At 38.6% G+C, this 17,671-nt stretch overlaps 2 protein-coding genes across 4 annotated transcripts in view; one reads left to right on the plus strand and one right to left on the minus strand.

Moving 5' to 3' along the window:
- LOC147013164 (uncharacterized) overlaps positions 1-17,671 on the plus strand; it is a 121,710-nt gene that overhangs the window by 45,613 nt on the left and 58,426 nt on the right. The window lies entirely within an intron of this gene.
- The window catches only part of LOC147013165 (uncharacterized), a 24,029-nt gene continuing 21,272 nt past the window's right edge, over positions 14,915-17,671 (minus strand). For 2 of the 3 annotated variants that reach the window (XM_085854798.1, XM_085854797.1), the window contains one exon: positions 14,915-16,809. In XM_085854798.1, the coding sequence (XP_085710924.1) occupies positions 15,546-16,781 (1,236 nt within the window). In that variant the 5' untranslated portion in view covers positions 16,782-16,809 and the 3' untranslated portion in view covers positions 14,915-15,545. The remainder of the gene's footprint in view (positions 16,810-17,671) is intronic. The other variant, XM_085854796.1, reaches the window with a different exon arrangement.

The following is a 17,671-nucleotide window of genomic DNA, read 5'->3' on the forward strand; positions in this document are numbered from 1 at the left end:
CGCATACTCAGCCCCAGTTGGTTATAAATTCATTATGGAACCCAAAAATCTGGTTTATCTCCCTGTGTCAAGAAAAAACATACACAGAGTAAATTTTAGGATAACTGACCAAGATAATCCTATGATTTCTTTTAATGGAGAAGTTATATCCATCAGAATTCACCTACATGAAGTTTTCCAATAAATAAATACAATGGTTATTGTGAGGAAACACGAGTTGGGAAAATATAAAATAATTACAGGGGATGGGATGTTCCTTTCCCCATACTACAAGAGTGAAGGTATGTATCTTGGTAGAGGATACTATAAACCTAAGAGACAAAGGGGTGTCGGACATCAATTTAGAGGAGATGGGATAATTGATACTCAAATGGGTATCGGTTCAACTATTCTTAAACATAAAGACCTCATTGGTTCAACTGCTTCTGCTATGGGAAATGTATCGGGTGTTATAAAGAGTATAAAATATGCCCAAAAGGAATCTCATAAATTACAAGCAATAAAAGAAATTAAGAAAGGCAAAACTCAGTTGTCTAAACAAGAACGAGAGAAAATAATTCAAATACTTGTGTCAGGGTTTCAAAAGTTTTAACATCTTTTTTCCTAAATAAATACAAGTATGGAAGCAATTGATAGTATCTATGATTTGGATGATACCATTGTCATCTCAAACTCCATGAAAAAAAGAAGATTACTTCAAGGTAAATGTAATAACTGGAACAGACTGGAATGCAAATGGTACAAAAAGTTTTGAAATAAATAATCAACAAACTTATTTGAATCTATCCGAAAATTTCTTGTTGTGTAAATTTACATTCACTAAGGCTGGGAAGAACACAAATGCTACACTCGTCAATGATTTCTTCTGGAAAATGTTTGATAGTGCTCGTTTATACATTGGAACACAAGAAGTTGAAGTGGTTGATTATGTCTCTGCTGTATCTGAAATGATGAAATTTACACTATATTCATTCAGTGATAGAATGGGAAAGGGGGCTGTCGAAGGTTTTATTCCTGATATGTCAACGGAAACAACCACATACCCTGGATATAGTCAAAGAAAAGGAATGTATAATGATGATGCAAAAGCAGTTAATCGTTTTACTGTGGCAGTTACTCTTAAAGGTATACTTGGATTTTGTGATCATGATAAAGTTCTGTATGTTCTTAAAATTAGATTTCAACTACAAAGGAATGATAATGAAAATAGATTACTTTTTGGTGTTGGTAGTGCTTTTAGTGATCAGAATAAATTTGTAATTGATGAAATGAGTTGGTATATTAATGAATATACTCCTAATCTTAAAACAGAAGAGATGTTGAATAGAAGATTTAACTCAAAGAAACCACTCAAAGTATCATATCTTAAAAGAAGATGTCAACACGTTAAACTCAACCAAACCACTTACACATGGAATTTGGGTGTTCTGGAAGGAAAGCCACGATATCTGTGGATAATTTTTTAAAAAACAGATGGTGATACTGCTACTGATAAGAATAATGCATTGAGTGGTAATGCTAAGGTGAAACAACTTCGTGTTTCTCTCGATGGAACATTTTATCCACGAGATCGATTGGAAATTAATTGGGAAAAAAATAATTCTGCTGAAGCATACAAGTATTACCAAAAGGTGTGTGAAAGTAATGGAAATAAAGAACCTATTTTGGATATGACAGCATTTAAAAGTTTGTATACAATCTATGCATTTGATCTGAGTGCTCAAAATGAAACTATAAAGTCTAATCGAGTGGATGCTTCCCGATACATTGAAAGAGGAGAGAGTGAAGAAGTTGATACATCTTGTTTGCTTTTGGAAGAAACAGAATTACAGATTAATACACATAATGGTGTTATGATTCGTCTCACATATTTTTTTGTTAAATAAATGAGTGGTAAAGTACCAACTGGGGTATATGTTAATCAAATCAATCTTCATAAACTATCATCTTGTGTTCAAAATCAAAAGCCTTGTACAATTAACGTTAATACAATTTAGAGAAAAGGAGCAGTAAGAATTGATGTTTTGCTCAAAATAGAACAGGTTAAAATCTTGAACGATACTGGCTCACTTAAAATTAAAATGTCAAAACCAATGTTGAAAAAATATTCAATAACATAGACGAGTGGAGGAATTCTCCCATTTCTAATTCCTTTATTTGCTGGTTTAAGTGCGGCTGGAGCATTGACGGGTGGTATTTCAACAGCGGTGAAAGCTTCCAACGAAAGGAAGGCTCAACTCCGGGCTCAAAAATAATTGGAAAGACATCACAAAGAGTTTGAGAAACAAATTAGTGGAAGTGGTCTAATTGTAGATTTTGCTGAAAAACTTGAAAGTGTTCCTGATAAAGCGAGATTGTTAGTTGGAGATATGCTTTCTTCTATTGCACAAGCAGGTGTAATATTAACTAAAAGGGGTAATGGATTATATCTTTCTAATGAATAAATGAGCATTGATGAGTGGTTTAAGGATTTTGGAAAGAATACAACATCAAATTTACAACTTGTCAAATATTGTAAGAAATTAAAAACTCATAATGTGGTTATTTGTATGAGAGATGAATTAACAAATGTGCCTAAACATACAACAAATATTATTATGAACTTAGAAGATAATATTGGGAAAGGTTCTCATTGGGTTTGTATTTTTAATAGTCAAGACAAATATTATTTTGATAGTTTTGGTCTTCCACCACCTGTTGAAGTCATAAAATTCTCACAGAATGGTGTTTATCAAACATTTCAAGTCCAATAATTAAATTCCAAGTGTTGTGGTCAATTATGTCTATATGTGTTATTTCAACTCAACAAAAATAAAAAAATTTATGACATTATTTTTAATCTAATATAAATGACTTATGTTGGTAAAGATGGTTCTATCTTTGCTGTATCTCAAGAACTGGATATTGATTTATCAAAATATTACACAAAGGCACAAGCTGAACGACAAAATATAGTATACCAAAAATATTAAAATGAAAAATGCTTATAAATTAATAAATTATCCAAGCCTGACTGACGCAAATGACTTGGTGAGATTAAGTGATTTATCACAATATATATCCTTAAATAAAACGGCCGTGTATTCCAATGATACAGAAGTGTTGATTTTATCTCCAGGTCATACAGAATTCACAGTTCCAATTAAAATATTTTTTTTTTATAAAGAAGGGCATATCGTTTGTATGAGAATAGAACAATGGGGGTATGATATGAATGATTTACGGTATAATTGGTAATTTAAAATTGACCTAGAAGACCTGGAAAAATTAAATCAGTCTCGTAAGGAAGAATATTATCCACTTGGTACAGAGAATGAGTTTTGTGGAAGTACGATTCGGAAACAACAAATAAAATAATTAAATAAGGGTAAATATATTAATGGTTTTGCCCTAGTTTATATCATGAAAACAGAAAAAACAGGATTATATATAATAAGTAAGGAAATACAAAATGATTTAACTATGGGAAGAGGGGGAGGTGTTTCATGTCATAATATTATTCTGTCATATATTTCGAATACATAAATGACAGCAAGAAGGCTTCAAGAAAATTATAATTTCTGTGTCCAAGCATACCTTCAAGAAAAAGGTATTCGGTATTTTAATAAATATGTTCTACAACATAAGAACGAGGTATTTTCAATAAAAGATTGGCTTTATACTGATGTTGATAATCGACAACTTTAGATTTAATTAAAATGTTAAATAATGAAAAAATTATAAAGTTAAGAAAACTACTTTTTTCAGAATTTTTTTTTTTCAGAAGAAATTTTATTGGTTTCCTGTCGTAAAAAAAAATATTTGGGATACAGGAATAACAAGAAATCCTGATGAATATATGTATGATATTCAATGGGATGTAAGTGATTCAGGGATAGTAAGGGACGATGAAGGAGTTGAAGAAACTGAGACAGAAGAAGAGAGAGAAGGAGGAAAGAGAGAAGAGAGAGAAGGAGGAGAGAGAGAGAAGGAGGAAAGAGAGAAGGAATTGATGTTGGATGGAATAAGAACAGAGGGAGGAAAGAGAGAGAATAAATAAATATGAAAATATGGACACCAGTGAGATTAAAAAAAGATTGGAGGTACGACAGAAAATCAATAAATCTCAACGTACCGAGGAGGAAAACAAAGAATTGACAACTCTATTAGAAATATTTTCGACAAGACTATTGACATCGTTTTCAAGGGAAAGAAATTGACTTTAATTAAAGTTTTTCATTTTTTTCTTAAATAAATGGAGGAGAGTGTGAAGACATTTCTGAGGATTCTTTATGTTTTCAAAATTAAGATTCAAATGTGCATGTTGGAAACTAAAAAGGTTTTTGCACTCTGTTGGAATTTTTCGCATCAATAAATGAGTTATTGTCTCAAATGTAAAAAGAATACTAATACTAAAAATATCTCATATTTTAAAAGTAAAAATAACAGGGTTATACAAAAAGGTACATGTTCGGTGTGTGGTTCAAAAAAAGAGTCAATTTATCTCCAAACACAAACGTGGAGGAGATATACAAAAGTTTTTATCAGGAAGCAAATTTACAACTACTGGAATACCAGGGGAATTACATCTACCAGGGTATTCTTTCTGTGGTCCAGGCACAAACTTGGTTAAAAGATTAGATGAGTCAGACAATCCTAAACCATGGAGTAAACCCATCAATAGGGTTGAGGAAGTGTGCATGAGGCACGATATTGATTATGGGAATACCACAACTTTGGAAGAAAAACATGAAGCCGATAGAGAAATGTTGTATAATTTGTCTCTGATACAAAATCCAACCTTGAGAGAAAAAGTTGATAGGTTCATCGTGAGGAAGATGATCAGTACTAAATTGAAACTTGGGCTTGGAAATTCAAAAAACTTATAGGCTCTAATGATGTCATTAAGACTGAAGAACAATTAGCTGATGAATTACATAAACCAATAATCACAAAGTTTCATAGAAGGAAGGTTTATTCCAAGGAAGTTGATTATATCTGGTCTGCTGATTTGATTGAACTCAATAATGATAAGGGGCACAAGTATGCTTTAACCGTTATCGATTTGAGGAGTAGATATGCGTGGGTTGTCCCTTTAAAAAACAAACCAGGTAATACTCTTTTGTTAGCCTTTCAACAGATATTTAATAAAAGTAAGAGAAAACCTAAAAAAATGTGGACTGATGAGGGTAGAGAGTTTTATAACAAGACATTTATGAATTTTCTAAAAAATAACAGTACAGTCAACCCCCGCTTCATCGCGGTTCACCTATCGCGCCCCTGGTTCATCGCGGGTTTTCCCTTGGAACGGAACTAATTTTTTCTGCGGATTCCCCCGGTACATCGTGGTAATAATATATAAAATATAAATTATTTAAGCAATAAATTATAACGCGTGGTGCTCGACCAGTCACACAACGCACGAGACAAAGTTTCGCTTGTGAACTTCGAATATTTTCTACGTTTTTTCTCCAAGCCCCACGATGCCGCCCAAACACCCTGCACCTTCTAAGGCTTCTGGCAAGGAACCGAAGCGCCAGTGGAAGGTCCTGGGACGCTCCAGGAGAAGGTTAAGGTAAAGGTGCTCGATATATGGTTCGGGAAGAAAAAAGGTTTGCCGCCATTGGACGAGCACTGCTCGTACCCAGCACCTCAAAACCGACCAGACCAGACTAGTCGATCTTCGTCACCTCAAACCCAATCACTGCCAAACCGACCAGACCAGACGAGTAGATCTCCGGCACCTCAAACCCAATCACTGCCAAACCGACCAGACCAGACTAGTCGATCTTCGGCACCTCAAACCCAATCACTGCCAAACCGACCAGACCAGACTAGTAGATCTCCGGCATCTCAAATCCAATCACTGCCAAACCGACCAGACCAGACTAGTCGATCTCCGGCACCTCAAACCCAATCACTGCCAAACCGACCAGACCAGACTAGTCGATCTCCAGCACCTCAAACTCAATCACTGCCAAACCGACCAGACCAGACTAGTCGATCTCCGGCACCTCAAACCCAATCACTCCCAAACTGACCAGACCAGACGAATCGATTTTTTGGGGAGGCGTCCATTCATCGCGGATTTTCACTTAGCGCGGGGAGGCTTGGAACGTAACCCCCGCGAGAAACGGGGGATTACTGTATTACATTATACAGTACCTTTAATTTAGGGAAGGCCGTTGTTGTTGAACGCTTTAATCGTACTTTAAAAGAGAGACTATATAAAAAATTCACACAACTCAGTTCTCAACAATGGTCATCTTTTATTCAGGATATTGTAGATAAGTATAATGACACAATTCACACGTCAACGAATACGAAACCATCAGAAACATTTACAAAATTAAAATATGAAAAAGAGATTATTGTCAGAAAACCTAAGTTCAAAGTTGGTGATATCTTAAGAATATATAGGTGGAAATCTCATTTTGAAAAAGGTTATACTAAACGATGGACAAATGAGCTTTTAAAATTGTTGATGTAATAGATACAGTTCCTTGGACTTATAAGGTATATGATTTTGAAGGGGAAGAGATTTTAGGTTCATTTTATTCACAGGAATTACAAAAGACAAAACTAAGCAGATAATACTCATGGGAGCAATAGGTTGGCGCTTCACTCCCTCTTACTATACACCTTTGTGGACACTCGAGGACCAAGTCCGAGGTGTATAACAGGTGGCATCTGCCGAGGGTTGAATTAAAAAATATATATATATATATATATATATATATATATATATATATATATATATATATATATATATATATATATATATAGTGTGTCAAGGGGGACGTTCTTAGATCTGTGAACCCCAAACACAGAATCCTCAACTGAATAGTCAGTCAAGGCTTAACTTTTGTTTGTTGATGTGTGTGTGCAATGGGGGACGTTCTTAGATCTGTGAACCCCAAACACAGAATCCTCAACTACATTTTCAAGGCTTAACGTGTGTGTGTGTGTGTGTGTGTGTGTGTGTGTGTGTGTGTGTGTGTGTGTGTGTGTGTGTGTGTGTGTGTGTGTGTGTGTGTGTGTGTGTGTGTGTGTGTGTGTGTGTGTGTGTGTGTGATAATATAACAGGGAGCATAATCAACCCCAACCCATCCCGAACCCACCATAACCCGAACCCACCCTCACCCTCACATTCAAAATCCCAACCCCAACCCAACCCTAGTCCAACTTAATATCTTTTATTTAAATATGTATTTCAACAATATATATATATATATTTTTTATGTTTTTTTTTTCTTTTCTCTTCTTCCAATTCTGTCTTTTAAGGCTTTCAAGCTTGATGAAGTAGAAAGGGGGAGTCAGAACCTTCCTGCATCTTCTTCCCAGAACTTTCTTGATATTTCTCTCATCAAGCACCATCCAACAAAGAACTACATTGATGGGTTTAGATCTCCAAGAGTCTTCTTGATAGAAACCACATTTCAAGTCTCCAAAATAACCCCAACTTTCCAAGTCTCCAAGGTACAACCACATTCCTGTTGAGTTTCCAAGATATGTATCACATTCTGAGTTATCAAGCCAGAACCCACATTTCAAGTCTCCAAAATATGACCATCTATCCAATACTCAAAGATAGAACCACAATTTCCAGAAATATTGTGGGTTTCTGCAATAAGTCTCACATAGTATAACTGTGGATCATCAGGGGAAACTTCATTTTTCCAATTTTTGTCGGTTTCGGTGATAGATCTCACATAGTATAACTGTGGATCATCAAGGAAAACTCCATTTTTCCAATTTTTATGGGTTTCAGTGATAGATCTCACATAGTATAACTGTGGATCATCAAGGAAAACTCCATTTTTCCAATTTTGATGGGTTTCAGTGATAGATCTCACATAGTATAACTGTGGATCATCAAGGAAAACTCCATTTTTCCAATTTTGATGGGTTTCAGTAATAGATCTCACATGGTATAACTGTGGATCATCAAGGAAAACTCCATTTTTCCAATTTTTATGGGTTTCGGTGATTTATCTCACATAGTATAACTGTGGATCATCAAGGAAAACTCCATTTTTCCAATTTTTATGGGTTTCAGTGATACATCCCACATAGTATAACTGTGGATTATCAAGGAAATCTCCATTTTTCAAAATGTCTGAAATTTGTGAGTCTTCTTGGTAAAACTTGTATTCTGGCTCATCAAGGTATAACTTGTTCAGTGGGTATTATCTTGATAACTCACAATGAGTACCATCGATGTAAAACTCTTTTTCAGGATTTTGCGGGTCTCCAAGATATAACTCTTTGGTTGAGTCATCAAGGTCGAGCTCGTTCTGTGGGTCTTGTTCGCTCATAAGTTCTTCAATCAAACCAACAATTTCGCCCCAAGTTGTGGCAAAAGCAGTATTTTCATTTTGTATTTCTGATACAATTTCCTGTGAGAGAAAATATTAATGTATTAATTAAGTGATTTAATTATTAAATGATTATATGCTTAAATCAAACTCTGTGAATAGGAAAAGAAAATCTTACCTCAATAGATAAGAGGTTTGAATCCAGTTCATCAACTTGAAGGTTTAGTTCCATAAAAGTAGTAGAACTCCAAGGAACTCCAAAGTCATCCCACTCGAGCTCAGCACAGCAGTCCATTCTTAATAAAATTAAAAAATACTAGTGCAGGCCCGTACATGCGTGCCCGTACATGCGTGGCCATACGTGCAAAAAAAAAAAATTCAAACTGCGTACCAGAAACAACAACCACACAGGCCGTTCCTTCGCTCTCACGTGCCCGTGCGTGCGTGGCCGTACGTGCGTGCCCGTACGTGCGTGGCCATATGTGCAAAAAAAAGAAAAAAAAGAATTCTGACGTCAATCGTGATGTCATAGCACCGTGTCCTGTCATTGGTTGGCAGATAAATGGCTGTAACTTGGGAACCGCTTGTCCGATTAATATCAAACCTTGAAAGGCACATCTTAAGGTTCCCAGCAATATTCCTGGCAAGTTTCAATTCGATCCGACCAGTGGTTATCGAGAAACAGTGGTCACAGACACACACACACATACAGACACACACAGACACACAAATACGTGCGTGCCCCTACGTGCGTGGCTGTACGTGCAAAACAAATAAGACTTTCAAACCCTTGGGAAACAGCTATTTCCCTTGGGAAAATTGAAACCTTGGGATTAATTAATAATTTGAACAATTAATTCAAACCTTGGGGAAAAAAACAGCTTTCAAACCTTGGGAAACACTTGGGAAACAGCTGAAATGGATGAAGAACGATATCAAACCTTGAAAAGGCACATACTCAGATCCCAGCGTCAATTGTGATGTCATATCAAAGAAGAAGAAGAATTGTGACGTCATTCGTGCAAAAAATACATTAATTGTGATGTCAATAGTGATGTCATAGCACCGTGTCCTGTGATTGGTTGATAAATAAATGGCCGTAACTTGGGAACCGCTTGTCCGATTAATATCAAACCTTGAAAAGGCACATCCTCGGGTCCCCAGCGATATTCCTGGCAAGTTTCAATTAGATCGGACCAGGGATCGTCGAGAAACGGCGGTCGCAGACAAACACACATACAGACAGACAGACACACAGAGATTGCTGGAATTATAGATAGATGTTTCAATTCAGTCTGGGTTTCAAGCCTTTATATAGAAAGACTGGTGGGTGTGGTTTCCTTTGGAAATTCCCTGGGCAAGTCCAGGCAAGTCTTGTGAGTCAGAGATTAACTGGAAATGATGTAAGAGGAGGTGGTCCTCACAAAAGAGGGTGGGGCTTAGTAAAAGTGGGCGGGGTTTATAAAAAGTGGGCGTGGCTTATGGAAAGTGGGCGTAGCTTATTAAAAATGATATGTGGCTCGGGGTGGTCAAATAAGAGCATTGAGAGAAGTTTATCATTTTATTTCTGCTCAACAAAGACACATAAACCAAGAACTAAGTTCTAAAATAGTATTTGTGAATATACTCAATGGTGATGAATGTAAGAGAAAAATTAATTTATTACCTCGAATAGAACATGGAAAAATATTCGTTGGATCACTCTTTGAGTGGAGTAAGTAATGGGGAAGAGATCGATCTCCTCTTTTGACCCCATGGACCAAGAGTCAGAGGGGGTCTTGAGACAATTTAACGTGAGCTTGTATGGGTGAAAATCATTCTCCTGTTTAATATTTTTAAAGGGGTTGTCAGAAAGGTTAGCCTATACATTTGTATGGGAGGGGGAGAAAATAATTCTCCTCTTTTTGTCCTGATGGGTCTCGAGTCAGAAAGTTCTCCCTATACATTTGTATCGGAGGGGGAGAAATCAGTCTCCAGTTTTGGGGTTTTCAGGGTTTAATTCATAGAGTTTACCCCGTTTTCCCCATTCATTTGCATGGATTCCTCAGAAACCCCATTATTCCTCTACTCAGGTGTCGGGCAGATGAGGTGATGAGAGGCTGGTGTATCCAGTCGTTTCTCTCTGGGGTGTCGTCTTTTGGGAAGTACCAATTGAAGTGGCCAATCAGGCTTCTGAGGTGAGGAGCAATAAGTCCTTTTATTGTTTGGATGCTTATGTCAAATTTGTCCATGAAATCCTCGAGCTCAGGGAACATTTCCACACTGCCTTCTTCGACTCGTGCTGCCCACTGCTCAAGCTTCTTAGTAAACGCTGTAACCTTGTCACCAAGCGTGAGGACATTGGTGTTTGGGCCTTGGAGAGACAAGTTTAGACTGTTCAGTTTATCAGATATGCAAGGCCAGTAACCCATGTGGGGTCGGTCAGGTGGTCAGCGAGGGGGGAGCCGCAATCTGAGAGGAAAATGCGAACCTCCTCGCACAGTTCAAACAGTCTGGTTAAAACTTTCCCCCGTGATAGCCATCTAACCTCTGTGTGAAATAGTAGGGATTCGTGTTCTGATCCCATTTCCTGGCAGACTGTGGCAAACAGTCCGGTATTCACCAGAAGGGATTTGATGAAGTTCACCACTTTAATTGCTGTTTGGAGAACATTGCGGAGTTGTGGCTCGAGGTTCTTGCTGGCGAAGGCCTCTCTGTGAATAATGCAATGAGTGAATTTGACATGTGGCGCCACTTCCAAAACTTTAGCTTTCAGTCCCCTTCTCTTCCCCTGCATGGCGCCAGCTCCATCTGTACACACAGAGATGCAATTTTCCCAACTTAGCCCCTCCTCGCGCATTTTACTGTCCAGTTTGTTAAAAATGTCACGACCAGTGCAAGTTCCTTCAAGTGTCGAGCAAAACAACATATCCTCGTACATTTTCCCCTCGTAGCTGTATCTTACAAAAACAAGTAACTGTGCATCACTGGAAACATCCGTTGTTTCGTCAATTTGGAGGGAAAATCTTCCACTTTTCTTCACTCGGTCAATGAGCTGCTCTTTAATGTAGTTGGCCATTTCACCAATGCGCCTCGCCATTGTGTCATGAGACAGTGGAATAGTCTCAAGTGAGCTAGCTATTTTTTCACCATGCATAGCTCTGGTCATTGCAATCGCTGCTGGGCGGATCAGGCTCTCTGCAATAGTATGGGGCTTTTTGGAATGAGCAACCAGGTATGCCACTTCATATGAAGCAAACAGGGTTTTGACAGGGATTGTAGAGTGCTCACGTACAGTCGTCTTTTGGCTCTGTCGTTCTCCCTCCTTATTACGAAAAAAAATCTAATGGTTTGTCAATGTAGGATGGGTGTTTGGTTTGTAAATGTCTCTTAAATTTCACGGGTTTCAAGCTTTCGCGAGCAAGCACTTCTGAACACAGAACACACTGTGGATATTCCACTTCATTTTTGGCTAGGCATGTGAATCCGTACTGCAGAAAGTCAGTCTGATATTTCCGACGCTTGTTGGAGGCCAAATCTGCCGCCGGCGCCTTACGTTTTTTAGTTGAACTTATAACAGTTGGCCCACCTTCACATGTGTCGTCTTGGTCCGCATCTTGAGCTGGCAGATGTTTTTTGACAAGCCACCGATCCATATTCAGCCACCTTGCAGTAGTTAGCTTGCGCTAACATTGACTTTCAGTACCCGCCATTGTGCTGTGCTGCTCTCTCTCTCTCTCTCTCTCTCTCTCTCTCTCTCTCTCTCTCTCTCTCTCTCTCTCTCTCTTTCTCTCTCTCTCTCTCTCTCTCTCTCTCTCTCTCTCTCTCTCTCTCTCTCTCTCTCTCTCTCTCTCTCTCTCTCTCTCTCTCTCTCTCTCTCTCTCTCTCTCTCTCTCTCTCTCTCTCTCTCTCTCTCTCTCTCTCTCATTTCACTTGCTACTCAAATCTGTTTCATAATGACTACATTATAACATTGGTATGGGAGATTTACTTGAAAAATCATTTTCAAAAAATATTTATGAATTTCTTTATTATATATTTGTTTGTTTATTTGTTGTGACAACCTTCCCACGACCCCTGAAAACAATCTCGCGACCCCCAGGTTGAGAACCATTGCTGAAAGGGACCCGTACCCTCGGAGTTATCCGAGGGTGACGATCTAGATTCCAGGTGTTCGGTGGAGCCGACCCTACTGCTCCACCTCATGGTCGTGCTCGCAGCCGATACCCGGCCCACAACAATAGCATGGTAGATGAAGTTATTTTTTTGATTGAATGCTCATTTTTCTTTACGATGTACGAGTATACGTAATCCTAAATGCCCCAATCTTATAACAGTGAGGCATGCTTGCCCAATGAAATCAAATATTCAGGTGCATCCTACATGCAGACATAATATATATATATATATATATATATATATATATATATATATATATTATATATGCTTTTTATGTTTGATGAAGTGGTTTGTGAAAGAGCTTTATATTCAAGAGCATTAGATTACATTGATATGCAAGGTAAAAGACAAACTAAAATGTTGCGTAGTCATAATTAACTTAATCAAACACTGACCAAAAAAAAATAGAAAGAAATGTGACCCAAAATGCAATATAATTAAATACGCAATATTTCAAGTGTGCTATCATTACTACGTTTATTTAGTAATTAGTAATATTTAAAACATATCAGTACTTATCATCGGTCAGAGACATACACATAGGAATCACTTGTAATTGCTTCCTTCCTAATGGATAAAGTCCGGTCTTCTTTGACTGTTTTAAAAGCCCGCCTTTCCAGAAGGGCGGACACGAAAAGAGCACAAAACTATAAATAATAAGTAATACTTTCTCAAGGCAATATAAAAATATATATTAGTACATGGAATATTTTACTTTTTGCAATCAAATATTGCAATCGCTTATAACTGTACACTGTCCGGAGAGAGAAGGTTAAAGGACCACAAAACACACGTCGAACGTTGAAAAGATCGAGCTCTTCACTGCACAACCTTCCACGGCCACTGCTTAAAGCAAAATTAAAAGCTTGGCGAGCACAGCTGTTTCTATCAATTGTTGCTGTACTGTGTAATAAAGCATTGTATTGTATGCATTATAGGCATGTAATTGGTCAAAAGAAACAACAAGGCATGCTTGTGCTGTACTTCCCAATAGTTTGTTAATGTATCCACTTTCAAAATGAAGATCCCGATGTGAGGACACCAATGGAGTTTTTTTTCTTCTTCAACTAGATGTTTAGCTTTTGCTGGATGCTTAGCACATTTCTGGACATTTGTTATCCTCAACCCCCCTCCTCACCTCCCACAACTTCTCAACCGCACTCCACAGAACACAGAAACCTGCGATCGATCCAGCAACAGCACATCTATTTACATATTATGTTTTACATGTTATGTAAAATATTTTACATATTATGTATTATGTACTACATGTTTTTGCTTAATGCTTAGCAAATTTCATGTCACCACTTCATAGTCGTCTTTTCCCTCTCTTACTGCTGCTATTTTTATTGCCACCATGAATAGCAGCCATAATTGGGATAGAAGAACGTTTTGGATCAGCCATTATTACTATGAGTGCTGTAACCCACGTATGTAAAAAGACAGATGCAAAAACCCAGACTGGATCAGACCGGAACAACACGGAATTTTTTTTAACCGAGCCTCGGTTTGGATCAGTTGTTTGTAAAAAAAAAAAAAACAAGCATTCTAGGAGCACTCTCACGAAAAGCAACAGCGGATCTAACTAAGTGCATTTTGTGATGTATTTTTGTCTCTGCTTAGTTCATTGATCCTGGGATTTCACGAAAGCATTTTCTGTCTTAAAATGCTCATGTAAAAATTTTACAGAGCTATTTTCCAAACCCGGCTTGTATTGGTTCGGTTCGGAAGTGCCAAACCTGGCGAGTTGCAGTTCGGAAACCCAGTTCACTTGCAGCACTAATTCTACTACCAACTATAGTGCCGCATGGAACAGGTGGTTACCGGAACTACATTGGCAATTCCTAATGATGAATGATTTTCTGGATAACGAATCACAAGCGAGACGACATTATTTTTCTGCATAAAGACTACTGCACTGTATTTCCATAATTTGAATTTCCGGAGAAAAGAGTATGTACCTCTATCAAATACTACCTTTTCACTGTAATGGTAACCGTGAACCTCCTTCTCACTCCAGCAATTGCTGCAAGAGTTCTGACGAATAGGGGGTACCTGCCACACATCCATTACACAGTTCACGAGGATTTTACCGACCAGGAAATAATATTTTTACAGCTTGAAAAGGTACTGCCGACTTAAGTTACGGTCTGCAGTGTTTGGAGCTTTTGAAAGACACAGCATTGCCCACTATACACAAGCAGCGTCAGCTGCTACACTACGGCCCACAGCTCAACCAGGTAAAGTTTTTGGGGGGAATCAATCCATGGATGCACTTCTGGCTCACACTGGCCTTCATTTTCACAGCACCTTTTGTGAAGAATAAAAATATCGTAACAAAGCTAAGGACATGTACTTTGGCACTGAGCCCAAGGCACACAGTCCAACAAAGCTTGTCAAAGTAATATAGGCATGCTCTTCAGCCCAAAAGCCAAAGCATATGGTGAAAAAACACATACACACAAGCCCACCGACCCAGAATGCATGGTCCAACAATAACTTTGGGTACCACTAGCCATCCATCTTATGACAGCATCTGTTTATTTACTGTATATATATATATATGTATATACATAAATCCTCAGTTGTTTTCTTCAGTATACTGAACCTGTTAATTGGAAATTGTCTACTACACCACCAGACAGATGGCTTTCTGGTGTCAGACGTTCAGGATACTAAGCATTTACCCATTACCAAGGAGGTTATATGGGGATGGGGTAAACCTTTCCCATCTTGCTCTATTCTCGTATTGCATGTCCTTGAAGAAGTTTTAAGTCACTTTATTCAACAGTCGAGTAATTGCCTTCTATGTTTAGAGTTCCTATGCTTTCTTTATAAGCAACATGCTTCTTTAATGGACTACATACCCACTTTCTTCAGCATCCCAAAGGAACAAGCATATAACTATGAAATTTTATCAAAAATTCTAACAAGTTGTCTATCAATGGTCAAAAACAAACTATTATTATGGGTTTTGTAGTTAACAGTGCAGCTAGATGTGTGTGAATAGAGAATTCTACAAGCATAACCTTGTAACCAACTTCAGAAATGAAAAAAACGAGATTAAAGGATGTTGCAGTGCATTGCAAACTATTTTTTGTATTTCTCCAACAACATTTTGTAAAGGTCGTTTAATTTGGAAGCCACATTGTCCCATGTGAAGTGTTGTTCGACGCGCTTCCTGCCCTTTCTACCAGCTTCTTCTCCCCACTTCGGGTTTGATAGAATGAAGTCAATCGCTTTGCTGAAGGCACCATGATCACTTGGCGGACACACGTAGCCAGTCTCTCCAGAAACAACAATATAACGCAAGCCACCAACGTCACTTGCCACCACCGGGATCCGACTTGCCATTGCCTCAACAGCTACCATCCCAAAAGGTTCATAAATACTCGGAACAACAAGCATGTTGGCAGCTGCGTAGTAATGTTTCAGCATCCCATGTTCAACTAATCCTTCAAACTTGATCACATCCTTTAAGTTGAGCTTTAGAACAATGTTCTTGAGGCGTTTGAGCTCCACGCTGTCTTCATGTCCAGCAACTGCACCACCAACAATGAGAACGAGCAAGTTAAGTTGCTCAGAAATCAAGTTTTTTACAGCTTGTAGTAACGTCTCGATGCCCTTTCGAGGATCGAGGCGACCGACATAGAGCAGCACCTTTGTATCCAGTGGCACATTTAAGAACATACGAGCTGTGGTACGATCCATCGTGCCAAACAGCCTTTGGTCTGTCCCACAAGAAATTATGGAAACATTATCCAGGGCACTCGTCATTTTTTTCAAGTGTTTCACTTCCTCAGGACTGGTGGAAACGATCGAGTTGGCTTTCTCAAGCACCTCCTTCTCAACAGAGATGCGGATGGTGTCCATTTCATCCAAGTCGCTCTTGCCCTTGAACTTTATTGATGCCAACGAGTGGAATGTATGGACTTGCAGGCTGCCTTGGATCTTGTGCAGCTTAAGACCAACCCACGCTGAAAGCCAATAGTTAGTGTGGACGATCGGATAGCAGATGCCGTGCTCTTTCTGATAGCGAAGGACTTCAAAGAGAAACTTGTGCAAGTGCTCATATATTTTCTCTCGTGGAATGAGCTCCTCAGGACCAGCAGTGACGTTCACCACACGATAGCCAAAGGCTGTGTCCACCACACCCTCTTGTTTGATCGTTGTTCTACGGGTGAATACATCGACTTGCCAACCCTCCTTCACCAAACCTTGAGCCACATGATGCAAATACACATTCTGTCCCCCAGCACCTCCTGCACCTGGTCGAGCCAGGGGGCTGGCATGCACCGAGATGAGCGCAATATGTTGTCCTGACATTTCTGCAGATGCTCTTCTGTATCGCCGTCTGAAAATGACAATGACAATGGATATAAATGCACATAATACAATAATTACAACTTGTACAATAGCTATTATGTATCAAAAACAATAATTACAACTTGTACAATAGCTATTATGTATGCATTCATATGATCATATCCTGCTTCTGCAAGAAACAACTTTCATTTTTTTTAAAGCAATATAATATTTTATAGAATACTCCAACTATTTCTTTCAAATATCACCAACTCAAATTCAGATCATGTCACTCCACCTTGGACATGCTGCTTCTACTCTCCCCACAATGGATGGAAGCCCTCAATGTCAGACATGAGATCAGGGCCATCTCTCCAGGCATATCTCGAGCTGTTACAGTCTGGCATCCTACTTTGCTCTCCAAACTCTCTGCCTATGGCATCCAAGTCCAACTCCATGCTTGGTTTATTGACTTCCTCTCCTCTTGTAGCCAACATGTGGCTCTCAAGGAATCCTTTCATTTCCTCTCCCTGTCAAGGCTGGTGTGCCTCAAGGCAATGTTCTGGGCCCAGTGCTATTCCTCATCTTCATCAATGATCTCTCTGACTCTCTGGAAAATCCTCTTTATCTATCTGCTGATGACATCACTCATCCTTCAGACAGGCAGGCTTCAACCTCTTCCCTCTCTTCAGACCTTGAAAAAAACAAAAGATGGTCAAACACTTGGAATATGTCTTTCAATCCTGACAAATCTCACACTCTCACGATCTCTCTCTGAAAGGACCATGGAGCAAGCCCCCCATCGACTTTCTTATTAATCCTCTTGAGGAAGTTCAAATTCAAATTCAAGAGTCATTCAAACTCCTGGGTCTCACTATCAGACATGATCTTTCTTGGGCAAAGCATATTTC

Source organism: Eptatretus burgeri, chromosome 14 (assembly GCF_056783735.1).
Source record: "Eptatretus burgeri isolate ZD-2024b chromosome 14, Ebu_testis_v1, whole genome shotgun sequence".
NCBI classification, from domain to species: domain Eukaryota; kingdom Metazoa; phylum Chordata; class Myxini; order Myxiniformes; family Myxinidae; genus Eptatretus; species Eptatretus burgeri.